Source organism: Leucopleurus acutus (genome assembly GCF_964270905.1).
Source record: "Leucopleurus acutus genome assembly, chromosome: 19".
In the NCBI taxonomy this organism is placed as follows: Eukaryota; Metazoa; Chordata; class Mammalia; order Artiodactyla; family Delphinidae; genus Leucopleurus; species Leucopleurus acutus.
In genome coordinates this window covers 47663191-47681546 of record NC_139161.1, presented here as the reverse complement: position 1 = coordinate 47681546, position 18356 = coordinate 47663191, and the positions used below count along the sequence as shown (strand labels likewise).

At 52.6% G+C, this 18356-nt stretch overlaps 1 protein-coding gene across 2 annotated transcripts in view; it reads left to right on the top strand.

Moving 5' to 3' along the window:
- The first annotated feature begins 5475 nt into the window (after positions 1-5475).
- The window catches only part of SLC43A2 (solute carrier family 43 member 2), a 36709-nt gene continuing 23828 nt past the window's right edge, over positions 5476-18356 (top strand). Inside the window, exons 1-4 of one of the 2 annotated variants that reach the window (XM_082861066.1) lie at positions 5476-5650; positions 14031-14238; positions 16200-16255; positions 17044-17120. In XM_082861066.1, coding sequence (XP_082717192.1) covers positions 5491-5650; positions 14031-14238; positions 16200-16255; positions 17044-17120 — 501 coding nt within the window. In that variant the 5' untranslated portion in view covers positions 5476-5490. The remainder of the gene's footprint in view (positions 5651-14030; positions 14239-16199; positions 16256-17043; positions 17121-18356) is intronic. The other variant, XM_082861067.1, reaches the window with a different exon arrangement.

Here is an 18356-nt window from a genome sequence, read left to right as displayed (position 1 = left end):
CATAAGAAAGAATGAAATATTGCCATTTGCAGCAAAATGGATGGACCTAGAGATTATCATAGTAATTGAAGTAAGTCAGACAAAGAAAAATATCAAATGAGATCATTTATATGTGGAATCTAAAAAAATAATACAAATGAACTTATCTACAAAAGAGAAATAGACTCACAGACATAAAGACAAGATTAAGGTTACCAAAGGGGAGGGAGGGAGGGATAAATTAGGAGTATGGGATTAATATATATACACTACTATATATAAAATAGATAAACAACAAGGTCCTACTGAATAACACAGGGAACTATATTCAATATCTTGTAATACACTGTAGTGAAAAAGAATCTGAAAAAGAATACATATATATATTGGGAATTTTCTGGCGGTCCACTGGTTAGGGCTCCACGCTTCTACTGCCGGGGATAAGGGGTTCGATCCCTAGTCAAGGAACTAAGATCCCACATGCCGTGCTGCACAGCCAAAAAAAAGAATATATATATATATATAATTGAATCACTAAAAAATGAAAAAAATAAGATCATTAAAATGTGAATTCTATGATTATTCTAAGACTGAGCTTCTTTTCATATCTTTAAAGTTATTTGTATTTTTCCTATAGATGATTTGGTTATATTCTTTCCCCAATTTTATTTTTCTTTTTTTTTCTAAATTAATTAATTAATTTATTTTTGGCTGCATTGGGTCTTCGTTGCTGTGCACGGGCTTTCTCTAGTTGCGGCAAGCGGGGGCTACTCTTCGTTGCAGTGCACGGGCTTCTCATTGCAGTGGCTTCTTGTTGCAGAGCACGGGCTCTAGGCGTGCAGGCTTCAGTAGTTGTGGCATGCAGGCTCAGTAGTTGTGGCTCGCGGGTTCTAGAGTGCAGGCTCAGTAGTTGTGGTGCACGGGCTTAGTTGCTCCACGGCATGTGGGATCTTCCTGGACCTGGGCTCGAACCCGTGTCCCCTGCAGTGCAGGTAGATTCTTAACCACTGCACCACCAGGGAAGCCCTTTCCCCAATTTTCAATTGAGATGTTCATTTTTTTCTCATTGATTTATAAGTGCCTTTATATCAAGGATATTCTTTTTTATTTTTATTTAATTTTTTTAATTGGGATACAGTTGTTTTACAATGTTGTGTTAGTTTCTACTGTACAGTGGAGTTCCCTGTGTGCTATACAGCAGGCAGGTTCTCATTAGTTATCTATTTTATATATATTAGTGTATATATGTCAGTCCCAGTTTCCCAATTCATCCCACCCCCACTTCCCCACTTGGTGTCTATACGTTTGTTCTCTACATCTGCGTTTCTATTTCTGCTCAAGGATATTAATTCTTCGCCCAGTTTGTAATTGGTCTTTAATGCTGTTTATAGTTTCTTTCTTCTTTTTCTCCATAGAAATTAAAAGTTTAAATTTAGACAGGTCTTTTTCTTTTTGACTTCTGGGTTTAATGTCACGCATAATGGAAAGATGGAAAGGCTTTCTCTACCTTAAAATCAGTGAAATAATCTTCTACATTTTCTTTTAGTACTTTAGTGGTTTTATTTCTTTATGAATTTTTAATTGAAGTATAGTTGATGTACAATATAGTGATTCACAATTCTTAAAGGTTATGCTCCATTTATAGTTATTATAAAATATTGGCTACATTCCCTGTGTTGAGCAACATATCCTTGTAGCTTATTTTATACATAATAATTTATTTCTTTATGATTTGCCAGCAGTGCTGGTGTGTTGCCTTTAACACTGCTGACAAAAAGACTGAAAAAAACCCCAAACCCAGAGAATTCCCTGGTGGTCCAGTAGTTAGGACTTTGCACTTACACTGTCCTGGCCCGGGTTCAATCCCTGGTTGGGGAACTAAGATCCCACAAGCCACAGGGCTCGGCCAGAACAAACAAACAAACAAAAACCCAGAATTTCATTCAAATTAGACTTGGATTCAAATCTCAGTTCTGACATACTTGTTTTGTGACTTTGGAAATGTTACTTAAAGCTTGTTTTTTCATCTGAAAAATGCGGATATGGCTATATCCCAGGTTATAGTAGGGATTAAATGACAAAGTATGTAAAGCACCTAGTAAATTTTTGACTCTCAATAAAGGTTCATTATTATTGGCATTACATCATTCTCCCAGCTTTGAATCCTTTGTCCCTAGAAGCTGACACCTTTCTCCTCTTCATTTATTCATGTTTTCATTCAACAAACTCATATTGTGCATCTGCTTTGTGCTTTCTTCTGTATGAAGGGCAGGTTAATACAGAATACAATATAATACAATACAAAGCTGAATAAGACACAGTTCGTGCCTCCAAAGAGTTCATAGTCAATGGGAAAAGGGAGAGACAAACAGATGAACAGATTGTAAAATAAAGAAATCAGTGGACAAAGATAATGGAGAATATCGTGAGTAGTAGTTAGGGAAGGCTTCCTGGAGGAGATGCTGTTCCAGAAGGGACTACGTTTGAGGGTCAGAGGTGAAAGAACAGCACCTGCAGAACTACAAGCAATTCCATGTGACTGGAACATCTTAAGTCAGCCAGGGTGGGGGAGGAGCCTGTGTAGGTCAGGTTGGAGAACTTGAACTTTATCCTGCAGGACAAATGGTAAAGAGTTCCTGAAGCATTTTAGCAGAGGTCAGATTTACATAGCTCACTGGGATGGAGTGCGGTGAAGAGATGGATTTGAGTGGCTGAGATTGGAACCTGGATGAACAGCAGTTGCAGTCACAGACATACATGGGCAAATTAGATAAGCACTTAGGAGATACGGATTGTCTGGGTGGGGTGGGGGTGGGAGGGAGAGGGAGAATAACAGCAGGTACCCAACAAATATTTGTTGAAAAGGTGGTTCACGGTATCTGACTTCAGTAGGTAGTGATGCTATTATCTGAAAAAGGATGGGAGGAACAGTTTTGGGGGGTGGGGGTGGAGAAAGTGAACTATTTCAGAGATGTGTTTGAAACAGTTTAGAAATGTGTATGGAACAACTGCCTGGAGACAGGCCTCAGGCAGGCAGCTCTAGGAGGGAGGGAGGGAAAGACTGAAGTTAGTCAAGAGACAGTTACAACCCTGTGAGCGGGTGAGATTAACGGGATAGGTAACCAGCCAGGATCCCCCAAACCCACAATGTCAGGCGTGGTCTGAGCAAGGTTGCCAACGGTGGGTTCACGGCGGCAGGGGGCGCACTTGGACTCACGGACGTGGAGCAGGAGGCTGCTGGGTCTCCCACAGCCCTGGGATGACAAGGCCAGCTCCCAGAGCGTGCCAGAGAGACCAAGCGGAATCTGCGGGAGACCGAAGGCCCTCCGAAGTTGTTGGCCTAGTGCCTTCGATGGGGGAGATCCTCCAAATGGAGCTGAACCTCCAGGGCCTAGGTTCCATCCCCCTGCCCTGGCAGTTCCTCGGGGCATGTCCAGGTCGCTGATCAGAGCAGGAGCCTGGAGCCCTCCCAACCACGCGCACTTTCCGGGAGACCTGACTTGTGCTTTGCCGTTTGGCGCTGCCCACCGCGTCAACCTGCAGGGAGAGCCCTAACCTGAAGGAGATGTCAGGGAATGGGGAGTAAGGGGGTGGAGGTGGTGCCGGGCAGTGGGAATGGGGTGGTCAACTCCAGCAGGGAGTACCAAGATGACCGGTCTGGGTGAAGGTCCCCCAGGGGACCAAGGAGAGAGGGAACGGGGTGGGGTCGGGGGGTCAGAGTCTGGATGCGGCACCCGAGGAAACAACGTTCTAGGAGGCAGACAAGCCCCAAACTCCCACTTGGGGACCCCGAGGGACACCTTCCAGGGACCGGGCAGATGGCACCCAGAAATGGGGTCGATGAATCAGGAGAGCAGGGAAAAGGCACACCATGCCCGGATAGAGAGAGGTCAGGGGATCCAGAATGCGCAGACAGCGCCTGGATGAGGGTTACTAGGGGCAGGAGAGCGAGGATTCAGGGCACAAAGCCCAAGACAGACAGGATGGCAGCGTTGCGAGGGGAGGCAATGGAAGTGGCGGGAGCGGGACAACTCATGCGGCGCCAGAGCATCGGGCGTGGTGCCCAAGGCACAGGAGAAGTTGGGGAAGACGAAGCGGGCCGGAGGAGAGCGGAGTGCGGGAGCTAGGCTAGGTGAGCGAGGCGGACCGGCGTGCAACTAGGGGAAGTCCGAGGGAGCCGGAACGCCGAGCAGGGGACCCAATCCAGAGACAGGGCTTCGGGGCGAGGCTCTGGAGAGGCGATGGGGCAATGCCTCTGGGGGTTCCCGGCACGGCTGTGACTCCAGTTTAAAGCACCAGACCGAAAACACCGCCCAACGCAGATCCCGGTGCACCCCCAGCTCCCTTGTTTGTCTCCTAGTCCGGCCGGAACCGGCTTCTGCTCGCAGCGGGGCGGGCGGGTGGCTGCTGATTGGATAAAGCCTGTTTCCAGCCCCCACTCAGCCAATCAGCGTGTGGCAGTGTTTTCATCTTGGGGTCGGAATAAAAGGGCTGGAATAAAAGGGGGGCAGAAAAGGCGCCGGCCGGGCCCGACACACAGCAGTAAGAACCGGGTGAGCTGGATCCGGGGGACCTGGGCCCCGGGCTTGGGTGCTGGGGGGCAGAAGGCGCACGAATAAGGGCGTAGGTTGAAGATGTAAAGAAGAGAGGAAAGGAGAAAGGAGAGAGACTGAATGGATGAGGAGCCTCCAGGAAAGAGTTGACGAATCGAGGAGGGAGCTGGGGGATGGAGGGACGGGGGTCCACTTCCATGGAAACGAGCTAATTGCCGAGGAAACGGCCCCCGATGGGGGTCGCGCGAGAGACTCGCGCCGCCGGTTTGAACCGGCTTCTCCTCTCCCATGCGGGGCTCGCGTGGCCGCAGCGCCTAGCGACCTAGACAGCGGCCAATGGCGCGGCAGTTCCTGTGCCGTCAGGCCAATGAGCGGGCCGTGGGCGGGCCGTTCTGGAACTCCGTGCGCTGATCTTGTGGTTCAGGGAGCCCGGTCTGGGAGAGGGTCTCCAGTGCCGGCGGGCGGGCGCCAGTGAGGGCCCTAGGGAGTGGCAGCCCTCAGGTATGCACCTGCCCAGGTATCCGGACCTCAGGCTGCCTCCCTTGCCAACCCCCAGGCTGTGTCAATCCTTCTGGGAGCCAGGACTAAGTCCACGTCCCTGAGCAGGCGTTAGTCCCTTCTTGTTTCCATGCCTCAGTTTCCCTCCGAGTGAACCGAGGGAGAAGTCTCCCTGTCTGGCCGGGGCGGCTCTCCTGGAGCTGCGGGCAGGCGGACGAGCCAGCGGCGGAGAGGGTGGCCCAGGGCACGGGCAGGGCTGGGGCTTCCTTGCTGCGCGCACTTGCCTCCCGGGCCGCAGAGGGGTGACAAGCTCCACGCGCTGCGGCAGCGGCCCGGGTTGGCCGACCCGGCTGCATAGTGCCGGGCGCTGACGCCGAGGTCTGTGCGCAGGCGGCTGCAGAGCCGGAGCCCGAGCCGGAGCCAGGCCGCCGCGCCTCGCCTCGCCTCGCCTCGCCTCGCCATGGCGCCCACCCTGGCTACTGCCCATCGGCGCCGCTGGTGGATGGCCTGCACGGCCGTGCTGGAAAACCTCCTCTTCTCGGCAGTCCTCCTGGGCTGGGGCTCGCTGCTCATCATGCTCAAGTCGGAGGGTTTTTACTCCTACCTGTGTACTGAGCCAGGTGAGCCGGGTATTCGGACTCGGGGTGGTTCCTGGAGTGGGGGCTTTGGGAGAGGGGGGGATGGCGGTGTAGACCCAGCCAGCAAGACCGCCTCACTGCGCAGCACCTCCTAGTTAGCAAAAGGCCCATTTGATCCTCACCCAGCTCACACACACCCACAGTGTGTGCTGGGTACACATCACTGTCCCTGTTTTGTGACTGAGGAAACTGAGTCTCAGATCTTCTGACTTGTCTGAGGCCGCACAGCTGTAGACTGTAATAGATCCAGAATCCCTAAGTCCAGGGTGTTCTTTCCACCACCTGGGAACATGACTGGACTCCTTTCCTCCCAGTGCCTGGCACATCACTTGCTTTGCAGTAAACATGTTGCTCTCTGACTGTAAGAAAGAGGAACTCCTGACTCAGTAGCTGGGGTGCAGCAGGAGAGAGGAAGTGGCTTGGCCTCCAGCCGGTGGAAGGTTCATCTAGAATCTAGATGTTTTTCTGTCAGGCTATCATGGAGTCTCTAAAGGGCTTTTCCGATACAATTTCTTGTCAATTTTTGCTGCTTTATGATTTTCCAAAGGGCATTTCCTCCCACAGGCTGTGAGAACATCTCAGTGGCCTTCTACCCCCATGGGGGTGGGGGGAGGAGAGAGGTAAGGAAGATATTTATGGAAAGGACACTAGGTCTGTCCTCTCCCTTTGCTACACACTGGTGTTGCTGAATGAAGGCCGAGGATGCTTGTCTACAAGAAATCTAACCCCCACCCCTGTGTTCACACCCGATGACCTTGTGAAAGGATTCTGAATGCTGAAGGTCAGTGGGGTTCAGCCAATCAGTGGGACCCAAGTGCCTCTCACCCACTACCCTGCTACCCACCTTCCTAGGCAACCTTGATAGGAAATGTTTTCCTCTGCTCTCTGTCCCCAGCAGTGACTACCTAAGGGTTGAACTCAGTAATGTCTCTCCCCAGTACTTTTGTCAGCAGCCCCTGCCCAAGTTCCTTTGGATGGAGATAGCCCAAGTCTGACTCCCTGAATCACACCACTGGCATGCCTTTTTTAAAAATTTTTTAAAAATTAATTAATTTATTTTTGGCTGCATTGGGTCTTCGTTGCTGCGTGCGGCTTTCTCTAGTTGCGGCGCGCGGGGGCTACTCTTCCTTGTGGTGCGGGCTTCTCATTGCGGTGGCTTCTCTTGTTGTGGAGCACGGGCTCTAGGCACGTGGGCTTCAGTAGTTGTGGCATGCGGGCTCAGTAGTTGTGGCTCGTGGGCTCTAGAGCGCAGGCTCAGTAGTTGTGGCACAAGGGCTTAGTTGCTCCGCAGCATGTGGGATCTTCCCGGACCAGGGCCCGAACCCGTGTCCCCTGCATTGGCAGGTGGATTCTTAACCAGTAGGCTGCCAGGGAAGCCCAGCATGCCTTTTTTTTTCTCTAGAGTTCTAACTTTGAGGGAAGAGAAAGCTTTGGACCAGCTCATGCTGCCTGTCAGCCCGTGTAGAACCCTCCCTGGTCTCCTACTCTGATCTTCCTAGGAGATTCCTGAGCATTCCAAGTCACTAGGGAAGCTTCAGCTGGGAGAGGTTAAGGACAGGAGAAAGGGAGGGGATGCTGAGCCTGCCTGAGGGCAGAGAGTATATCACTTATAACCTTTAGCCTTTAGCCACTCAGAAATATTTCCTAATAACCTTAGGGTTCTTGGCAGACCTTTTCCCACATCAGCAAGAAATCTCGGGAGATGGGAGAGTCACTCAGACCTTGTTCCTTAAACAGGCTTTCTGCTTTGCCCGAGAGATGTTAGGAGATTAATAACGCTGGAAGGGAACAGATTGGGGTGTTAGGCACCTCCTCTCCCTCCCTCTCTCCTCTCCTTGTAGTTCATGACCCTCCCTGCTTGCCTCTGATGGATTCTTTCAGGCTGCACAGAGGGGTTAAAAACACAAGGAAGCATCATCCCCAGATGAAGCTTGTAGCATCTCATCCAGACTGGAGAACTATTGTAGTCAATTTTTTTTTTTTTGACCTACTGTGGTATCAGAAGGTCCGATTCTAGCGTTTTTCCCCCCCACATCGTCCACTGATTTAATTTATTTTATGGTCTTGGCAGCGCTGGGGCTGGTCACTTCATTCCTGCCTCAGCCTTGGCTTCTTCCTTCTTTGAAGTGGGAGGAGTCCCGGAGATTGTGCCGACGTAGTGCTGAGTTGGTGTTTAAGCCCTTGAGAGGCTTGCCTGGTCCCTCCTGTAAACCAAAGTGAAGGTGAAGGGTCAGGATTGTGGGTTGAACATCAACTTCTTATCCCGTGCCTTTGTTCCTGCCTCTGATTTTGGTTTTTCTGACTATCTGGCAAACCCGCTGACCCAGCATCCGTGGCGGGCAGGCCTGCTGATTCCACACAGCTTATCTCTCTGGCCTCCTTGCTCCTTGTTTCTTGGATTTGGAGTAACCTGTTGCCTTTGGGGGCCAGGAGTCCCTGTGTCTTGCCTGGCTGGGTGTGCCCGGAGGATTTAGGATCAAGATTTCTGCTTAGGCCTAATATTTTCATGCTTGGGGGACGGCTGAAGTGCAGAGAAGCCGTTAGGCCGTTTATTACCTTTATTGACTTCAGCTTGTGAAAAGCTGGCCAGCCTACAGCTGACTGGAAGGCAAATTTGTCAGCTTTTTGTGGCTTTTAGGACTGATGCTTTGGTTTGTTCTCGAAAGAAAATTTGCCTGAACCTGTTGAAAGGTTCTCAGAACTCTTTCTCGGGACTCCAGCCAGAATCCGGCCACAGACACGGTGTCCGGTTCCAGCATGTCGAGGTGGGAGACAGAAAGAAAGAGCTGGGTTCTCCATTTCCCCTCAGCTCTTTATCCCTGTCTCCCGGACAGTCAGGATGGATGACTGGGGCTGGGGACCTGGGCCTGGCACCTGGCTTTGCCTCCCCACTCCCCGCTGGAATGGACAGGAGACCGACTGGGTTCCCAGCCCTGGCTTTTCCAGAACTGTGTTCTTTTGGCGGCCGGATGGCCGCGGTCACCACCCACACCCAAACTCTTTCTTCATTTCCTCTGTCAACCGGTGGCCCACTTCGACAGGGTCAGCCCAGGGGCCTGGTGCTATCTGGTGTATCTGACTATACATTCAGTAAACATTTTCTGAGGGGCTCTGCTGGGCGCAGAGCAATCCGGGCCCTCAGGGAGTCTGTAGTCTGCCAGCATCTAAGAGTCATCACACATAGGCCTACATGCTTCCAAGTGGTGGTCCGACCCCAGCAGAGAGCAGGGTGCCGGGGTGAGAGCCACCGTGGGGATCTGGTTCAACTTGGGTGGGTGGGGGCTCTGTGATATTTAGGCAGAAGCGTGGAGGGCCACAGGGGTGACTCAGGAGAGGAGCGGGCAGTGAGCCTCCGGGGTAAGCTGTGTTTTGAAAGAGAGGAGAGAAATGACAGGCGGGCAGGAGATTACTGGAGATCTGGGAAGGGGCCAGGGCCTGCAGGCCCCTGGGGAGACTGGATTTTATTCTCAAGGCAGGAAGAAGCCCCTGCGGCAGAAGAGATGGTCAGATTCACCTGTTAGCCTCTCATGAATTGTTGAGGGCTTGCCACACGCCAGGTGCTGGGTGGGGTGGGGGTCCTGAAGGTGGGAGATGTGGCCTCTGCCAGAGGAAGCCACGGTCCAGCCCAGCCATGGACCCCAAGGCAGACCCCAGTTCTGTGCTCTTGACCACCGCAGTTACTCTGCTTGTGGTGGCTGGGGGGTGGCACCCCTCACTGAAACAAAGCAGGAAGCTGGCCCCCAGGACCCTGAGAGAGCAGGGCCAGGCCTGGTCCCCACCAGGCCGGACCAAGGCTGCAGATGTGGACAGGAGATGGTCCGTGCCACTTGACGGCCCTCCCTTTTTATGGTCTCCTCCCACCCTCAAAGGCCACTGGTGGTAGCTGTTGAAAACCCATCGTTTCACATTGTGTGTGTGTGTGTGTGTGTGTGTGTGGCCATGCCGCGTGGCATATGCGGGATCTTAGTTCCCTGACCGGGGATCGAACCTATGCCGCCTGCAGTGGAAGCTTGGGGAGTATTAACCACTGGACCACCAGGGAAGTCCTTTCACTTTTTTGCTGCGAATAGGACTGTTTTCACTCTCTCCCCCCAGTTTATTTTGGATTTTTTTTTTTTTTTAACTCGGTACTTGGGGATCCAGGTTGGGCCCTCCAGCCTCGGGACGTGTCACAAAGGAGCTGGTGCCCTTGGCCCTCCCCACCCACCCTGCCTGCCTCCTTTCCATGACCTAATTTCCCTCCTCCACATCTGCTGGCCCTCCCTGGCTTCTTGGTGTCCCATTAAGGTCCTGTCCAGCTTGGTTGGCTTTCAGGGACCTCGTGGGAGCATCTTGGGGGCAGTCCCATTCTCACCAGGTGACATTAAGGGCCACCTGGCATTGCCCCGACACTGATAGCCTTGTGCGTCTTTCTTCCCTCAGCATCTTCTCTCTGAAATGCCTCTAACCCAGGTGGTACAGCGTCAGCACAGCCTGAAGGTTAAAAGCAGGAGCTTTGAGGTCCGACCACCTGGATTCAAGTCCAGCTTCCCCATATACTGTCTATGAGACCTCGGGGAAGCGACTTATCTGCTCTGACACTCCTGGTATCTGGATGTGGAACATGGGGTGAGGGTGGGATGGCGCTCGGTGACACAGGTACCACTAGCGCAGAGCACAGTGGCCAGCGCACGCCGGCACTCTGCGATCACAACGCAGGGGCTGGGCCCTGGCCTACCCGGCATGGTCCTCTGACTGTGTCCTGCCTCGGTTTGCTGTGTCTGAGGCTGACCTCTTACCTACATACCCCCTGCCAGACTGAGATGCTGCTTCCTGTTGCCGGATAGACTAAGGATTTGAGAGAGACAGGAGATCCTGGGGCAGAGACCACAGCAGGGCGTCCAGAGGCCTGCACTCTGGGGGTTGGGGGCGCAGCTCGGGTTTGCAGAGGCCTGCAACGCGCTGCCCCTTGCTCCCTTGAGCATCGTACGGTCAGCTCTTCTGGTTTGTTTCCCTGGGGTCAGGGGAGCCCCCTCCTTGATCCAGGGAGGTTAGGGGAGCCTCAGGGGGACCACAGCACCCTCTTTTCTCCCTTGCTTTCTCTGTAAGGATTTCGTGTGTGAGTTCTGTGAGTGGGGCCGAACAGGGCAGGCATTGTTCTCTCTTCCCTGCCCCGGGTCTCCCCCTAAGCAGCCTTACGCCTGTTCTCTGCACACTCCGGACACGCCAGTTCCTTGCCTGTCTTCTTGGTTCACCTTCCCTGGCTGGGCTGGGCCGGAACGGGCCACTCTGGCCGCATCTGTAATAAGCCGGCGCAGGTGAGGCACAGAGCAGCCTGGACCGGGGTGAGGGCTGAGGTCTAGGCTGGGAGCAGAGGGGCACCCCAGGGGCTTGGCGCTTCCTGGGTGCTTATCTGTTTGGGTCTGTCTGGCCCACAGTGGCCCAGGTGGGAGCAGAGCGACGGAAGCAGCCTGGGTGTGACTGTGTTTGGGCACTACTGGATCTGTGATAATTCGTGTGGGCTGTTTACTGCCAACAAAGCTGCAGGCTCACAGAAGGTTTAGTGCCCTCTGGGGCGAGGGGCGCTCTCGCGCTGCTCCCTGGGCCGATGCGAGGCCCCCCGGGCGCCTCCACCCCCAGCTCATTTGTTGTTGGACATCACTGCCGGGAGCTAGGAGGGCAGAGGGCCAGGTGGCCCCGTTGGCAGGGATTTAAGAGAAGGTTGGTGGCCAAAAGTGTAAGGTCCCTGCTTCTGTTATAGCGGCTCTAGGATGAAAGATGGGAGAGACAGATTCCCTTCCCTCCACTCTAACTTCTCTCCCCCTGAGCCCCCCTGTCTAGTTACAGGGTGACCAGATCTCTAAACAATTCAAGATGTTTTCGTCCCCATCTTCACTTAGAGCAAATCAGGGAGTCTGCCTTGCATATGTATGTTGCCTTGGGATTTCATCTTCTCTCTCTCTCGGGGAGTACAGTCATGGATTTAGGTCCAGCTGTGGTTCCTCTCTGGGGAAGCTGGGAGCAGAACACCCTTGTGCCTTTCCTCAGACCCCGTGCTGCCTCGCTTCCTCTGCTCCCCATCCGATCATGGCTCCCTGCTTGTAGCAGCAGATCCCACAGCACTCCCAGCCCGGAGTGACTTCGCGTCCTCTAGCGCTCTCACAAGCCAGCGATCCCAGGCCTGGGGGTGCCCCTTCCCCCCCATCCACTCTGTCGCACCTCTTTGGTTTGCTTGCACCTGCACACCGACCTGGAGGTGGCCGTTGCTTTGCGGACACCCTGTCCTCCCGCTTTACATTCCAGTTCCTGTTGCTGCTGGCAGAGCTGACACCCGAAACCAGTGCCAACAGCAGCTCTGCTTTTCCAGAAGCGGCCTCGCTGTGGACAAGCAGCTCAGGCCTGCTGGCTAAGGCAGTGTGTGTGACGGTTCTAAGCTGGATCCTAATGGACTCAGATGACCCTGTTGGTCATATGTTTCGGCTGCCAGCACGGTGGGGCATCTTTTGGAAAGCTGAGAGAAAGTAGTGGGGGGTGCCGAGAGTCTGGCTTGTTAGGTTTTGTGTCTTTGGCTTCGTGAGGTTAACATTGGGGCTATAATCTCCTTCGATCCCCTCTGTCTTCAAGTTGGTTCCATGTGTCCTGTTTCATTTCTTCTCTCTTGATCCTTTTGGCCAATGTGATCTGATGCCACTGTTTTCATTCATTCAGTAAACAACTACTGTGTACCAGGACCAAGGGGAGGTGCTGGAGACACAGGTGACTAGAACACAGTCCCTGTCCTTCAGGCCCCCCAGCCCAGTGGGAGACTAGATATGAATTCATGCTGTGGATGAATGGTCAGTTACAGAACTCTGCTCCCAGTTAGTGTGTCCAGCTGTGCTGCCAGCCATTACCCCCATTCCGAGCCAACGAGACGAGTAGTAATAGTAGTAATAACAACTTTTAGCTATTGTTTATTGAGCATTTTCTATGCCTATGTGAGCTCTAGAATGTTATCTGGATTTCTCTTTTATCTTCCTCAAAACTCTAGAAAGGTAGATGATTTTTTATATTATGCCCATTTTACGGATAAAGAAACTGAGGTAGAGATGAAATCACTTCTCCAAGGTTATACAAATAGGAAGTGGAGGAACCAAAATTGGAACCCAGAGTCCAGGTCCCTGCACCCCACCCTCAGCGTGCCCCCTGCAGGGCCTGTTGGTCAGAGGCTGGCATATAGCATGATTCACCCAAGGTGCATCTTTTCCCGTAACCTTGGGTCACACCCGAGAGAGACCCGAGCAGGCCTTGCACACGTCAGATTTATAACCCTGGTGCCAGGGGGCCGCATTCAGGAGGCACGCAGTTATCTGAAGAGAGGTATTTCCTTGAGTCTCCCAGCGCAACCTCACCTCTCATCAGAGGCTGCTCCTCCCTCTGCGGGATTAGTCAGCATCTCTTAACTAGCAGTTCCCAAGACGAGAGGGTTCCTCCGCCACAGGGCGGCCTATCCTCTACCCTCCCGCCCTCCGCTGCTGCAGCACTTTTTCCTCCGTCTTTTCGTTGTCTTGGTGCCAGGTGGACTTTGGAGGGTATCGTTAAGGACTGGGATTACAGCACAGGCGTGGCCACAGGGGACAGTGACATCATGATCCCAGCGAGAAGAAGAAAGGTGCACTTCGACAAGTGAAAGCAAATTACTCGGGACTTTTCTTTTTTTTAATGAAACAAAACAAAAACCCTTCCCAAGGGCTTCCATGACACAGTGTATGTGGTGGTTGACGCTGTGAGAACATCGGGGAGGATTGAGCACAGGGGCTGTGTGTTTGAGAAATCTGCCGTACTGGGCAGTAAAGGAGGCCTACTCACCCCTCCCCTCGGTTGACCAAGGGCAGCGCAGTGAGACCAGCAGCTTGTCCTTCCCAGGTGGTCTAGGGTCGGCCTCCTGTATACTGGCTGCAGACTGTTTCCATGGACAGAGCTGCAGAGAAGGTTCTAGCCAGCCTGGGGTCCCACTCACAGCCCGGGCTGTGTCCCGAGGCCTACTCTTCTAGGTGTCGGTCACTCTAGAATGGGAATCCCAACCTGGGGCTCGTGGGTGCTGCCGGGGATGCCTGAAGGCCCGGAAACTGTGGGCAAGACTTTGTGCATTTTCTAAAGAGCAGGAATGGAGCTTCCTTTATTGGATTCTCGAAAGCATCTGTGACCCCCACACAGAAGTGAAGAATCTCTGCATCATCGCTCCAGGGAGCTTGGGCCAGATAGACATGCCAGCCTGCTGGGGGGTAGCCAGATTCAGCCCTGGCATTCCCAGTGGGCTGACTCCGGGTGGGCACCCGCCCCTCTGATCTTTGGAGATCGCTGCCACGACCCTGTGGTCAGGTTTCCCTCCCTCTACACACAGAGAATGTCACCAATGGCACAGTGGGGGGCCCAGCAGAGCCGGAGCATGAGGAGGTGAGCCGAATGAATGGCTGGCTCAGCTGCAAGGCCCAGGATGAGATGCTAAACTTGGCCTTCACCGTGGGCTCCTTCCTGCTCAGTGCCATCACCCTGCCTCTAGGCATCGTCATGGACAAGTACGGCCCAAGGAAGCTCAGGCTGCTGGGCAGGTCAGTTCTAGGGGTGGGGGTGGGCAGGTGGGATCCCTGGGCTGAGATTCCCCACTGTGGGTAATCCTGTTACCTGCTCTCAGGTGCACTGTGGAGCTCCCTAAACGCCTGCCCAGGACGGGCTTCCTACCCCACGTGCAACCAAATCAGTAGCTACTGTGACCCTTGCATTGTGCTGACCTGCATGAATGTCACAGGGCTCAGGCCTGCCTGGGAGGGCCTGGAATCACTTGTCATTAAGAACACTGGTTTTTGGGGCTTCCCTGGTGGCGCCGTGGTTGAGAGTCCGCCTGCCGATGCAGGGGACGCGGGTTCGTGCCCTGGTCCGGGAGGATCCCGCATGCCGCGGAGCGGCTGGGCCTGTGAGCCATGGCCGCTGAGCCTGCGCGTCCGGAGCCTGTGCTCCGCAACGGGAGAGGCCACAGCAGTGAGAGGCCTGCGTACCGCAAAACAGACAAACAAAAAAAGAATGATATATGTGTATATCATTGACAACTCCATGTGCTTATATTAGAGGTATGTATTCAAACTCTTTGATCTCATGGAGGTGTAAGGTCAGAAAGACTGGAAACCAGTGTTTTTTTTTTTTTTTTGCGGTATGCAGGCCTCTCACTGCTGTGGCCTCTCCCGTTGCGGAGCACAGGCTCCGCGGCCATGGCTCACGGGCCCAGCCGCTCCGCGGCATGTGGGATCTTCCCGGACCGGGGCACGAACCCGTGTCCCCTGCATCGGCAGGCGGACTCTCAACCACTGCGCCACCAGGGAAGCCCCCACGTATATCATCCTTAATGTTCTATGTGCTTTATTTTTTTCTTCCAATTCTACTGAGGTAATAATTGATGTACAGCCTTGTATAAGACTGAGGTGCAGCATAATGATCAGACTCACATACCTCATGAAATGACGACCGCAGTAAGTTCAGGGAACATCCATCATCTCATATGGTGTTTTATGTGCCTTATGATACATATACAAAAAATACAAATTAAAGTGGTTGAGATTTAAAATTATAAAATTGTAAAATAGTATTTCCCTACCTCTGGTACCTTAGTGGGTCATCTTATGTACCTCCTGGGATGTGTTCCTGGGCTATAAAGCTCCAGATTGCCAGTCTCAGGGTCAGTCCACCAAGCAGCTGGCCCTCCCCGGCCAAGGTACTCCCCAAGCCAGTCCCATTGGAAATGAGCATTGCGCAGGCCAGTGGTTTGCAATGAGCGAGGCCTGTAGCCCTGAAGGAAATGAGTGGGGGACCAGTTTCATTCATTCTTTGGAGCTTAAGCAGACTTGGTCCCAGGTTAGAGCCAGGCAGAGGGGATTTGGAAGCTGCCATTCATCGCCCCTTGCCCGGTGGGGTTCTGTCCATCCGCTTTTGCTGAGCGGGCATGGGAGCCTGGGGAATGGATTGTGTCCTCTCTCGCTTCACAGCCTTGGCCCTCTCCAGTCTGGGGAATGGAGGGGGCAGTGCAGCGGGGTGTTTACCAGATCTGGCTTTGGGGCTTGAATTCCAGCTTAGCCACCTGCTAGCTAGGAGACTTTGGAGAATTTAGTTTTTGTGTTTGTTTTTTTCCAAGTATTTGAATACCTGTTTTTTAAAAAATTTATTTTATTGAAGTATAGTTCATTTACACTGTTGTGCTAATTTCTACTGTACTGTACAGCAAACCAATTCAGTTATACATATATATACATTCCTTTTCATATTCTTTTCCATTATGGTTTATCACAGGGTATTGAATATAGTTCCCTGTGCTGTATAGTAGGACCTCGTTGTCTTGTTTTTGTTTGTCGAGTTTTATTTTTCTCATCAGTAAAATGGAGCCAGTTATACTCTGTAGAATTGTTAAATTAAATGAAAGAATGTATGTAAATTTTCTGAAAGCCTCTGGCACATAACCAATACCTCCAAATAAGCAATATCAACAATAACAGTAATAACAATGTACTGTTTTGTTCCTTTTTAGTGCCTGCTTTGCTGTCTCCTGCTTGTTGATTGCATATGGAGCAAGTAACCCAAACTGTGAGTAAGCTTTTCCTCTACCCTTTTGTCAGGGACCGAGGAGAGAGTGCCCAGAGGTGCCTGTAGGCCCACCTGCTCTAGAAAGCTGGGCCAGGCCTGCTGCTCGCTGCTCACATTAGAGGGACACCTGTTAGGCCTTTACCCAGTGACTTATCTCTGATGGGTGGCTGGGTAACCAAATAATGGCCCCAGACAGAGGTCTGAGAGAAGCTCCCAGGGGGTGAGAAACACCCATCTCATTGCCGAGCCAGGCCAGTCCCCCATGGCCGCATTGATGCCAACTGGAGAACTAGGCCAGCTGCAGGGGTGTGTGTGGAGGTCATGAGCTGAGCCCCTTGGGGCAGCCCAGGCCAGCACTTTAAAAATAACTTAGAAGCTGCCTGGTCCCTAACCCTGTTCAGGTGGAACTGATGCTGCAGGGACTTTTAGAACAAACACCAAAATAGGATTTGAGTTTCACCCAAATCTTATCCAGGCTCAGCTCCTGATTCTTGGGTACCTGTACTTTGGGTTTCAGTGAAGCAGCTTCTCTAGGCCTCTCCCTTGCTGCTAAGGTTAGTGGAGAAAGGAGGACGGGGATGCAGCTTTTGCAAGAGCCCAAGCTCCGTAAAATAGGCAAGAGGAGGATGAGGCAGAGGCTGGGCCAGCTCCCCAGGTGTCCGGCATGAACGCCTGATGGCTTGTCAGGCACTCAGCTGCGTTTGTTCGGGGCCGGCTCCTTACCCGGCACTGGTCCCTGAAGCTCAGCCGTGGTTCCCCGCTTAAGGAGCTTTTCTGCTTCATTCCAGCCCTCTCGGTGCTCATCTTCATCGCCCTGGCTCTGAATGGCTTTGGTGGGATGTGCATGACATTCACCTCATTAACAGTAAGTACCAATTTTTTTAGGAAGATCTCTAGTTCAGTCATCTTCTTGTGAATCTGAGGCAGCTTTTATTGGCTTTGATTTCCTTGCTTTCCATTTGCCTGCCTCTGCCTGGGTATCCCAAGCAGTAGAGGGTCATCGGTGGTGAGGCTGTGGCAGCAAAGCCAGCTTCGGCCTCCCAAGCTGGGGAGGTCCTGCAGGCAGAAAGGAAGGCAGCAGAGCGGGACTCGCGGAGTGGCCGGTCCCCTGCCTCCGGACCATGACTGAGGTGCTGAGGGAGCCATGTGCCTAGAGAAGGCGGGACCCGGGAGAAAAAACCTGCCACCTGCTTTCTTTTCTCATATTTTCTGTGGCAAGAGATTTCTTGCTAACAGTGCAACCTTAAAACACACCTCTCTTGGAATCACCCTGCCCCTAACTGTTGCTCTGTTCAGAACTGAATGAAAAACTCTGGGGAACACATAGGCTGCCTCTCTGCTGGGTTTTCTAAATGCTGGGGAACAGAGAGCCCTTCTGGGCACAGGGAGCCCTTCTGGGGAGGGTTTCTATGGTAGCACCAGAACGCCACAGAATGTGCTTCTTTTGGAAATGGGAGAGGCTGCAGGAAGGTCTGGGTTAAAAGAAAGTCAAAGGAGGAGGAAGAAGGGAGCTGTGTGCAGGCTCACCTGGTCAGGCAGGTGTGCCTTTCAGAGCTGGCCATTGGGAAAGAAGTGAGAATGCTAGGCTTTCAGAGAGATTTCTCTGTCCAGCAGGAAGGTGTGGACTGTCTCAGTTTCCCGTTGAGAAAGTATTTATGAAACAATACCTCCCATCACTATTTATTTGCAGTGCATTCACTTCTGCTTTCTCTTTCCACTAATGAGTCAGGAGTCATGCTGTTGAAGGGCCCTCGTTTAGCTTTGAGGGAGCTCTGGGGACTTGCTGGTCTTCTTGTAAGGAGCTTGAAGAGTTACCGACATCTCTTTGACCCCTTCCTACAGGCTGTGAGCCAGAGGCCAGGCCTGGCCCAGTGCCTCTTCTGTTCACCCTTCCTGCGTTTTGCTGCGTTAACTTTGACCCGGTGGGAAGGATGAAGTGCCTGGGTCTGGGTCCATGGAAATGGACCACTCGGTGGGGTCTGTGTTAGGTGAGAGAGGCTCGGCCCAGGACCACATATGTGCTGTGCTCGGGGAGTGGGGGACACACACGTATCTGGGAACTCTGGTTGCCTTGCCCCTGGTGGTGTGAAGGAGATTGACT